This window comes from Haliaeetus albicilla, chromosome 3 (assembly GCF_947461875.1).
Source record: "Haliaeetus albicilla chromosome 3, bHalAlb1.1, whole genome shotgun sequence".
In the NCBI taxonomy this organism is placed as follows: domain Eukaryota; kingdom Metazoa; phylum Chordata; class Aves; order Accipitriformes; family Accipitridae; genus Haliaeetus; species Haliaeetus albicilla.
Genome location: NC_091485.1, coordinates 40,204,469 through 40,216,525, shown reverse-complemented (window position 1 = coordinate 40,216,525; position 12,057 = coordinate 40,204,469). Strand labels below are relative to the sequence as shown.

General features: G+C 38.1%; 1 protein-coding gene across 2 annotated transcripts in view; it reads right to left on the bottom strand.

Moving 5' to 3' along the window:
• Window positions 1–5,436: 5,436 nt before the first annotated feature.
• Window positions 5,437–12,057, bottom strand: part of PREX2 (phosphatidylinositol-3,4,5-trisphosphate dependent Rac exchange factor 2) — a 189,763-nt gene continuing 183,142 nt past the window's right edge. For both annotated transcript variants that reach the window (XM_069779486.1, XM_069779487.1), the window contains exon 41: window positions 5,437–10,815. In XM_069779486.1, coding sequence (XP_069635587.1) covers window positions 10,770–10,815 — 46 coding nt within the window. In that variant the 3' untranslated portion in view covers window positions 5,437–10,769. The remainder of the gene's footprint in view (window positions 10,816–12,057) is intronic.

Below are 12,057 nucleotides of genomic sequence, written 5' to 3'. Positions count from 1 at the left end.
TGTCCTCAGAAGTGATTGATATACCCGGACACTTAGCATTTGTTGACACCAGTGACTAAATGAATAGAAGCCAGGTTGCATGTCAGAATCCAAGTCCAAAGCTGGATTAATTCCTTTGATCCATATCTTAATGCCAGTTGAATTTTTTTTCTTTTTTTTTCTGATAACCCAGCCCTGAGTCACTTTTGAAAAATATGACATAATTTCTGATTTTACTTTTAGATAACTACAGCTTCAGTACCTATACCAGGATGTCAATCATTAATTCCAAAGGTGTTACTCAAAAGGGCTTATGAGTCTGCCTAAACTCTCCGGATGCCTCCCTTCTGGCTGAAAAATCTCTTGAGTGACTGTAGCTCTGCTCTGGGTATGCCTAGGGCTGAAAGGCAAATAGGTTGGAACCCAACTCTCATCTAAGTGCCTCCAGGATCTGGAAATAAAGCAGGCCTGATCCAAAGCACATAGATTTATAACATCTAACACTCGTGAGACTGGGCCACATGCTGAAAGGGTATAAAGATCTTCTCAGAGTTTTGGCCTGGCAATCAAAAGTTTTTAGTCCAAACTAAACACTATACTCTTCTCTGCCTGAAAACAGTTGAACGTGCTTATCCCGGGACTGCACACCAGTGGCCTGGTTGTGCTCTAGAAGAGGAGCAATTCTTTATCTCTCCTGCTGAAGATGGTGCACCACACTAACAACAGTACAAGCCAGAGGAACCTTGACATCATCTCTGGTCTGTCCTCCCACACCTTCATGCTACTACCCAGTAGCTGAAACGCTACACAACTGTCACTTCAGGATGCAGATAGCAGATTATTTTTCAGTAGACTGTTAAAATCCAGGTTGGCAAAAAGTCTTATTTCCCATAGCAGTGTATTTGAACAGTCTTGCATGTGATCCAAACAGCGAATTTCACAAGAAGGGTAATCACATTTCTTCCATTTCACCCTCCCTTATTCAAAGCAGACCTACTTCCACGTATCACAACTTTGAAATACTCTGGCAGAACTTGTATTTCTGCACTGTGCCAACAGGCCTGCTCAGTGACATACATCATGAATGAAACAGAAAATGGTTGTGGCTCAGCACATTTGAAAAGCCTTCAGCACCTGTGATTTTCTTTCCTTTGAACATAACCAGAGTCCATTTTCCATGCTGGTTTATTCTTTGGTCTCCCCACTGAGTCTGCTCTAAGGAAGGTTCACAGGGATTATTAGTGTTTGGAAACAGGGGAATAGGACTTGGAGAGTGGAAGAAGAGTAGAATAAGTTCCTCAGTTTATATCAAATTTTCTACTTCTTAAGAGAAGATTTTCAACTGCTCTGAATTTTATTAAAATCTTGATTATAATGAGGGATATGTCCTCATTCTTTTGATCTAATGTGGCCTAAAGCAAATTTAAATATTAAGGATACCTAGGGACAAAGTAGGGATTTCCACTGGTTTTTTTTGCCCTTCACATTCAAACTTTATTACCATTCTAAAACATGATATAAGCAGTTGTCCCACTTTCATTCTAACTGGTACAGAATATGTTTCCTGTTTTTCTAGCAATCAGATATACAAAAGACCATCAGTAAGGCTCATATTCTACTGTCACTATACTGAACTGTATTTTTTGTTATAAGCTCATTTAGATCATAGATAAACTCCAATGGAAACGAGGTGCATTTTTACCACAATCATCTTAACAGAAAGCACTTTGCTCACTCGTCCATCTTCGGAGTCCTCTCTTTGCCTGACTGCTCACCGCTGGGACAAGCGCTCCTGCAGGAAGCTCCAAACAGACAGTGGCCTTCAAGAGAGGCACTGAAGACACAACAGGCCCATAACATCCATGTGACTGGAATCTTAACTTCTACTATTCCTCTGAAAGGCATCTCACCTGCCTTGAATAAATGAGTTTACTAAATTAAAAAGAAAAGAAAAGAGGGAAAAGTCTTAAAATCCTGTTTAACACATTGCTTTGTTACTGAGGACAGTAGAGAGGCACTGATTATTTCTCACATTAGAAGTAAAAATAGGAGCTATGATTAGGTAGGGAACTTGTGTTTCTTTAAAGATAAGAATTAAGACTAAAATAGATTCTCTTTCTCCTCATGACTGTTGCATGATGAGTATCTAGATAATGTAGTTTAGTCCCACACTACAGTTTCAAATATTAATGCTTTCTCTCAAAGCAATAGGAACTAGTCCAGAAATGAAAGCCTACTGTCTGTTCTGTCTGTATCAGGCCCACAAATGTCCTTTAAAATTGGCACATGATTATAATTATTTCCATATGTTTCCCAAGCTACCAAGGGTGTGCTGTCAAAATTCCAAACACCTACCTGACTTCTTAATATATAAAAGCTTTATGTATTTTCCTGTTTCAGAACAGCATCTAATATATTGCTAAACACTCAGTCAAGCTTCACTTTGTCTTGAATTTGAATTCAATTGTCAATGTATTTTGAAATGTATTACAATATTAGCACTGAGCAGGATCAGACATTATTTCTCCCTTAATCTGGGTGATACTTTGTTGTTAACTTTTGTGTTGATGCACTGACTTTAGTTAATGCACTATTGATGTTCATTTGCTTGCAATCGTGCCCTGTATTGGTTTGATTAGATCTACTGTATAGCTGTTTGATGACAAAACCCAGTTGGTTAAATGTGGTCTGCTTCTCATTTCCAGTCAAGCTGTCTTGAGACATGAATAGTTTCATTGATTAGGTGAACTAAACACGTTGACAAGCATTCAAGCTAGTCCGGTTCAGGCATAATAGTCCCAGTATTATGGATTCATTCTCTGTAGTCAATGAAAATTTGGTTATTCATTTAAATGAAAGCAGAATCAAAACCTATTGGTGTTCCTTTTATTTGATTATGCTCCCAGAATATATCCAGTACAATTTCCTCCTACTTTTAGAGACTGTAATGCTTCACAGGGAAAGACACCAATTATTATTCCAGATGTTAAAATTCCTCCTGACCTGATAAAGAAATCCAAATAACAAGAACAAAACATGACTAGCTAAAATCTGGAGCTTTAAAAAAATTTCTGGACGTAAGTCAAAATAGTAAGAATTTACACTGAGTCTTCTATAAAGGATGCAGTTGTTTGTTTTAACAACACATCAACTGTGCTGAAAACTTGAAAAAACTGAAGTCCAATCTTCAGGATGTTTCATTGCTGTGTTGACACTGCTCAGCACTTGTCTTATCTTGCACTCCTTCTCAGTAACCAATATCTTTCCCCCTCCTGCCCTGTCCTGTCATGTTCTGGAAATGCATTTTCAATTTGTTTCACCAAATTAGGACTATAGAGCATTTTTGGATGCTACCCTTAGTCCCAAGATCAAAATCAATGGAAGAGGCCTCCCATCTGTCTTGTGACTGGAAATGAGCATTTTTCCCCCCTAAGAGCACTCTAATCCATTAATCTGCTTTAATGCAACACAAGCCAGTAGTACATTAGATGTGGCAGAACCCATACCAGCACTGGATGTTCCTCGCAGGGAGCAGCAAGAGCAAGTCCACTCCCTGAAGGAGGACAAGCCGGGACCTGTGGGTGAAGACAGCCCAGTGGCCTCCCCCCGGCAGGACCAGGACAACAGCAAGCTCTGCTGACAGTCCAGGGATGATCGGACAAAGCGAAATACTGAATCAGGTGCAGAGTCCATCCAGAAAGTCCAGTCAGAAAGAGAAGATGGGACTAGAGACAAGGCTACCCGTAACACAGGTTTCAAGGTCCTCCCAGGAGGTGAGGCTGGAGACAGGAGCTGCCCAGGCCTGAGCTGAAATGCTGCCCCAGATCCATGGCCAGTGGGTGCAGGACTGAGGCTGGTTGCGGCAATTAGGGCCTTTTAGTGCCCTCAGGACCCTGGCAGCTCCACAAAGGAAAATGTATACAGAAAGGGGGGGGGGGCAATGAAGTACTATCTGGGAAAGAAGTTTCAGAGAATCAAGATTTCTACAAGCAAGAATGAAGTAATTGTTAGCAATTCCACTTCATTAGTATAAGCAAAGTATGAGCATCATCCATCCTGTTTCTGCATGACATAAGGAGCCATTAAAAAAAAAAAAACAATCAAATACATAGTAAAAGTAAGTTTACCTGTAACATTTAAAAGGAAGCGTCTTAACTTTCAAAGATTAGCTGACACATACTTTAATGTGAGGCAAAGATACATTATCTTTTTTGAATCGTGGACTCACTGTGCCTCATATGACCTCTGACATGTAAGTGTGGCCAAGTCCCTTTGCAGATATTTTCACTTTCAAATCATGATGACAGCAATACTTTCTCATGAAAGATGAGAAATTACTGGACACCCAAGTGCTACCATGGTGTAACTGATATCTTTCTCAGAAGTTGTTTCAAAGCACTATTTATGCCCATTGTGTACACTGATCAAGAAAATAATTTTCGACTTTATTTCTGATATGGCAACAAGTCAAGACCACAGAAACGAGGAGCACTGAAAAAAAGAAACCTCACTTACAATGGTGGAAAAGCAGACCATATTTGAAATCATCTGGCCACTTCTGCTTCTCATTACTTCTCCGAAATTCCATGCTGCCTTCCTTCACAAAATTATGGAGAGCGGAATACTTAGGACAGAAGAAAACAAAAAAGTAATCTATCTTTTGAAGTCTAGTTATCCAGATATACTTTCATCCTCACCCTCCTCCCTGCTAGCAGAATATGGAAAACAAAAGGGATTTTACAAAACCATTGTAGCTGCTTTTGGTGCTGCCTCTGCTGTTCCTCTTGTTCTTGATCACAACCACCATGCAGAAATCAGAACTTCCTTCATACAGAGACAACTGCTCAGCAAGGTCTAGTATTTCACCAGCTTTCAGTCCTATGAAAGAAACATTCAGTGCAACTCCTCAAACCCCTGGCACCCCAACAGTAGCTAGGAGCTAGTTCCCAATCTCTCTAAAGGATCAGTCATTTATAGGTGGGTTTTTTAGCACAGGGAGTGCAACACTCCACATCATGCTCGCTGCATTATCCTTGTGTGCAGCAGCAAACAGATGATGACCACTTCACACTTTGGTCTTCAGACAAGGGAATGCCAGAAACGGTGGATGTTTTAGACCTTTGTGGGGCAGTAATGGCACCATGGGGCCAGAAAGGGATTTTCATGCCTGTGTCTCTTCCAGCCTTCACAAAATACTGCTGCCCAAAGCCAGGGACTACTGCTCATGCAGGCTTCAGTTTTCCACAGGTTGTAAAAATACACTTCAGTTGTCAGCAATGAACCTAAGTTGGGCCTGGGTTCTCAGAACAGATTCTTATTATAAACATTTATTTCTGCAAGTTTAGTTTCTGTTCTCCTGCAGCAGCATTCCTAGGGCAGCCATACTGAAAGGGTTAAAGACCTCCAACCCCCTCCCCCCCCAACTTATTTCTTGCTTATAAAGAAAGAGATTTGCAGTGGCCATACTATGAATGGTTTTATTGCTGTCTGACATTTTGTAATACATTGTTACCACTCCAGTCTTTAATATGTAGACTAAAAAAATAAACCATAGATCTAAAAGTACATAGTATTAGTTTAACCCATAATCAATATAGCAACTGATTCCAAGTATGCTACACAGGCATTTTACAAAAAAAGGAAAAAGTAATTTAAATCCATGTTTCAAGGATATTTAACATTAAATTCCAAAGGTTATTTCTAACAAACTCAGCTACCCACAGAGCTGCTAGTTTGACTGTTTTCAAACAATAGCTCCCCGAGAGGTTCCGTATATGGCTGTACTTTAACATAAAATTTCAAAGCAGTAATGCTCTCTTGTGCTTAATGAGACGTTACAAACAATATATTCTTCATTTGAAAAACATGTGCAATACTCAATGCAGAAATTAAGTTCATTTTTAAAGTGTAGCACAAGTATAACCAAATACATACACTATATACAGGGTGTTAAAAAAGTTAGTAAGGCTGCTTAGTCTTTTAAATCTGGCACATGGTACAGATAGGACACACACCCCCACAAAAGATGTTGTGGATATTCCCATGAAAGTCCAAATCTAAGTACTTGCAGAAATGTCCCAGCTACTTTCGACACTCTATTGGACTTTCAAACTGAAGCGGAAGTTATTTCTAAAGTAGTTCCACTCTAGCCATATAAGATTTCTAGCATGGAGATGTTATTTCTGGAGAATAACGTAAAAAATGACTACTTGATTGGCCTCTGGACAGTATGAAATTTCTCACCGGTGTTGACAGCTGCATGACTGTGCATGCTATGTATTCTTTTATACATACATAACGAGAAAACATAAACTCACGTCTTCTAGCAGGAAAAGGGAAACATTCCTAATGATACATTTTCTTTAGGAAAACTTGATTGGTATATACAGTATATTAAAAAAACCTACACAATTGTCAGCATACAAAAATATGAGTCCAGTATCTTTCTATACTTCAAAACCTAATGATGAAAAATCCAGGTATCCTGAGACAGGTATGCACTGTGCATCTGATTTACCAATGCCAGTGTACTGCTGTAGTACAATTAGAAAAGCACTACCTGCATTTATCAACAAGTACAGAGATAAAATACATAAGGCAATGCATTAGCTTAAGAAACTCTCCTCTTTTCATAATGTTAAACAAAAATGGTGCAAAATACGCGTACAATGCTGGCAGACATATCCATGAAGTAGCTGTAAAGTGAAGAGTATGGAACAATACATATATATATATATATATACACACACACACTACAGTTACCAATTTCACAAGTTAAATGAAAATAAATGAAAGATACTTTCTTTTTTTGAGCATTATGCTTAACCATGATGTGTGTACTCACATTTGGGCAATTGTCTTAGATATATATACACACATACTACATCTGACAGTGAATTAATAAAACAAAAAAAATCACTGTTGTGTGCTTGTGAATTTCTCTGGGTAAAACCAGATCAATAAAACTGGTTCATTTTTTTCCATTAGGGGATTCTAACAAATGAAATGAAGTATGATTACTATAAATCCTCATCAACTTAAGTTTATTTTGGCTCTAAAACAGTAGAAGAGCAGTTCTGACCACTACTGACTGCATTAAAAGAAACAAATAAAAAACAACCCGAAGACCTGATGCATTTGCTAAAACCTGGTGAAAATCTTGTAAAAAGCCACTAAAGATTGCAACTCTCTCAGTGGACATAACATTGGTTGGTTGGTTCAGCTGATAGCAGGAATATTTACTTTAAAATGGACCCCTAAACACAAAAATGCTTGACATTGCGAAGCTGGAATGTATACATTTACATTTACAATCTACAAGGAAAATAAGTGTTATGAAATATTTAATTTGGGGAACTAGACTGAATCAATGCTCATTTCATACATTAAAGACTGTTTAGCATCCTGTTATTCATAGATGATGGTTACAAAGTTAGGCCAAACATCATCAGCTCTACCTTAAAATCTAAGTTTTCTCCAAGCATGAACCCCATGGCAACTTAGCTGTTCCCTGGCCCTTAACCCTCCCTTCCCAGCTGTTAAGTCACCTACACATCCCCCATAGATTACCACTGAATCATGGTAGTCAGTATTTGGTAATGTATGCCTCTAGGTCCTTGAATTTATTCCCAGAAGAATTACACTTATCTTGGATAAAAAAGTAAAAGTTACATACAGAATGCTTTCCCTAAACCAGTACAACACATTGTTGTAAAAATAGACTGCATAATCTGTTGCTGTAGAAGCAAAGATTTAAAAAGCTATGGGTGTTACAGTTCTTGTAAATCATCGCTCTTGGTCATCTCTTCTTGTCATCTGTAAGTCTAAAAATTTATGAAAGGATAAACATACTGTGATGAGAATGGATTTTTTTTACTCTGCAAGTGCACCTTGCATAAGGAACAAATAATCTTCTACATATATCAAACAAGATAAATAGCTTTAGCAATGAACATATGTAAATTTATAATTTAAGAATGGGCTTCTTAAAGGTCCATCTAATGTTACTAGAAGCCATACGTGTTAGAATGTGCATTGTGCTCTGAAAGCAGAGGGACAAGAAAAGGAGTTTGAAAAGTTACACAATGTTTCAAGCGAATACTGGCTTTTGAAGGAAATTTTGAGAAATTAGGCACCCACTTTCCATAGACAGTCAGTGGGACTTTTATGCCCAATTTCCTCTGGAAATCCTATCTTTACATGCTACCTGTAATCCCAGAAAACCAGGGCTTAAGTTTCTCAGACCCCCCTGATACCAGGCTAAAGCGATACTTTATTTTGCAGCACGGGTCACCAGTGAAGCTCACAGTGCTGAGTAAGTTTTTGAAAACTGCCTTTAAAGCAGGGAAAAAAGAATAAAGAACCAAAAATTAGATACAAAAACAAGAGGTCAAGATTTCTGATGCACACTCATTAAAAAATAGTTAAAGAATTTGGTCCAGTGACTGCCTCATAACTATTTGTCTCTTGGTGTTTACAAATGTCTATTACCCCATGATTTCAACAACAAAATGAATTAGACAATTATTATATTATACAAGGAGACTATTTTGGCATATTTGCACTCCTACCATTTTCAATGCAATAAAAAAGGTGAGGACTAGTTACAATAATGCGTGTGCATGCAACAGATTTTGTCCCGTAGGTTATTTTGTATTATAAAGGATTAGCAGCTCCATGCAGCTGACAGCTGACTTGCCTCATAGTAATAAAACCAAAACTCTGGGCGAATCTCACAGGAAGATGCAAGCTTGCAGCCGGGGCTGACAGCAGCGCTGTCCTTGGCATGAGGCGGTTAACAGCTTCTCTGGACTCCTGATGTCTGAACAAGCAGAAACTGAAACATTTTTGGCGCTTTTGCCTGGAGCAGGAATTACCCTAGCTAATAATGCTTTTCTGAATAAAACACATCCAAAAATATGAGATCCTGACAAGAACAGCAAATATACGATTCATAACTCTTTCTTCTGTAGAAGTATTAGGTCATCCTAGCCAAAAGAGTAAGCTTCTAAAGGGTAAAACTTTGTTTTCTGGTTTTGGGGGTTTTTTTCCTTAATCAAAAAGATTATAGTCCCACAGCTTCCAATAACTATGAAAGGGTATAAACTTCGAAGCACGAAGGCAAAATTGTTACTGAAGTGTTCATTATTGCATGTCTTTGTCACAGTTCAAGGCAAACATTCTATATTTAAGATTGGACCAGTAATTGATATGACTACATAAATATATACATATTGAAAATCACATATATGCGCAGACATATATATCTGTGGATATATAAAAATATTTATTTTCTTAGCAAAGTTAAAAGTCTGTGTAAAAACATTAAGAATACTGAAAAAGGTAGGAGCTCTAATTCCTCCTTTGGAGAAAAGTAACAAGTCCCCTAGATGTCCTCTATAAAAAACACTCTCTGCAAGAGTACAGCTCATTTTGAATTCTCACTTATTTCATTATGGATTAATATATTTGTTGAAGATTTCATAAATAGATAATACGCAACAATTATGTTGTAAGGTTTGATTGCTACAGCATAACTATAAGCTGCTGTTGTACAAAAAATAAATTTTATTCAGACAGTGTATGTCCTGCTCGAATAGAATGCGTAGCTACTGCTACAAGTAGAACTATTTCAGAATACAGTTTTGTTTTAATGTGTTCACATACGAAACCTCATTTGGGGGCATTTTCTCTGAAAATTCTTTGGCCAAAAGAACAGCCAAACGCAGATACATTTTCCCTGGGCCCTCTAAATACTCAGTACAATTTCAAAATAAATCTATAACAATTACCACTCCTAAGAACTGAAATGCTATACAAAACAATTCTGATAAAATACGGGAAATGGTAGCATAAAACATGAAACCCCCAAACCATGCTTCAACTTAAACCACAGACATTTCCAGTTAAACATAACAATACTGCCTCACCCTCGCCTTCTGTAGATTTGCTAATATAGTACTATACAAGAATATATACAACTCTGGAAACCTCTGAAATGCAGAGGCACAAGCATGTAAAATATCCATTAGACAGAGTCTGAAATTCAGTCTAACTATGGGTGAAGATCAGACTTAGCCTTCTTCTCCTTCATTATAATGACAACTGAAAAAGGGCAAAACTTCATCTCATACGCTATATAGGTTCTCCTAAAGGAGTACGACAATGGACTGCTTAAGACATGGCTGAGTTTACTGATTACAAGCACACGTTCATAGCAGCAGTCTGCCTGCAGCCATTAAACACAATTCTGAGATGAGTTTTCCATCTTTAAACCTCATTTATATTATATCCTTGAAACAGTAATGTCATTATTCTGAGAAATTACGATGATGGCAGGAAAAAGAGATTATCAGTGCAAAGGGCCCCATATGAAGTGCATGCTCATTATCAAGCCTAGTTTATCTAGGCTTGTATTCCTTCCACAAGAACGCTTTCAGTATAGTGTACAAGTGAAGTCATTCTCTCTGAACAAGACATTTGTTTTCAAGCTGCTGGCTATACCTATCGTGTGGCTGAACAAGACACATCAAATGAATCTGATTCCAGTGTAAAATTCCCAAGGAAGATTCCTGTTCTGGTGTAAGGCCAGAGTGCAGAGATTCCAGAAATGCTTTTTGGAAGTCAATGCCAATAGAGAATACTTAGGGTATTTCTTTCTTTATCCTGAGTAAAGGGTTTTTTTATTTATCAAAGCCCCAGGCACATACTGCTATAGTGCAGTTAGATTTTGTCATATAGTCCCAGTATCCTAAAGGCCATTATTGGATTATTTTCCGGAGCAGTTCTCCTCATTCTTCTCCAACAGGTGGTGGTGGCTGGCATAGCTTGTATAATCTGAGAACGACAAAAAACAAAGCAGTTGTTATTCTGAGAGCTTGGTCATTATTAAAATGGGTAAATTTAAGGAGCACAAACTAAATCTAAGTCTTCCTGCACTGCAAAACAAGAGGTACTGAATTCGGTTGGTATAAAACCAGTAAAATCTTATTCATGAGCATGAATGTTTACATTGAAAGTGGTATCATTAAAACACACATCTATAAACAATCTTATAAAGATATTCCAGTTTAGTCAAGTTTTCATATTTCTGCACTGAAGACCCCATTCTGGAGAAAACTAAGTCTCCACTAATCCAGTTACCAGTTGTTCCTCTGAATTTCTGAATAGGAAAAGCTGCTTGGTGAATGCAATTGCCTCCATTTTTGTTTTGTTTTGGCACAGTCAGACCTCACTCTAACAGTGCCCTATAAAACTGATGCTGTTCGAAGAACTTAAGACAGATGTCACACATGTGACACGCCAGCGTGAAGATTTTAAACTCTCCCCCCGCCACCCCGTTTCTACACATATGAAGTCAAGACCAGTAAGATTTGGTTCAAATGACTACCTCAGTACAGATTGAAATAGCCACTCCTTCATTTATAAAGGCTTTTGAACTTCTATTAAACCCTTTCGCATGGACTTGGTTATTAGCAAGTGTTTGAAACTACCCTAATGTTAGGACTACTGAAAATAAACTGCAATCATTCTGACCTCAGGCTCTCTGTAAGTATGTCCAGCATACAGTATCTCCCCTGCAACCACAGCAATTAGAACCAGCAACAGACATGATCTCATTTGGAGATTACATATTTTCCTCAGGGAAAGTGTATCACTGAAGGAATAGCAAAGAGAAGAGACCAAGTGTGGCATTGGAAGGAGAAAAGGCATCAGAAGCCAAAAAATGAAGAGACAATGACACAGCATGTGCATTAACACTTAACATTAAGACTCTCTGATATTGAAATACCAAAGCAATAGAAAGAGCAGGTTTGGCAGGTCTGGCTACAGGCAGGGTAGTGACTTGTCCAGTGGCTTGTGGGCTAAGGATATTTAAGATGCTCTGAGTATCTGAGTTTTCCAAGTGTATTTTGCAAATTTGCCTGGTAAGCATCACATTAATTTATATGACTCCACTTTAACTAATCACAAATTTCAAAATCATACAACAAATCAACACAGAAAACAAAAATCTGTACATGTGGCTGGGCTCCACAAACAATTCAAGATCAATGGGGTGGTGCCTTCTTGGCATGA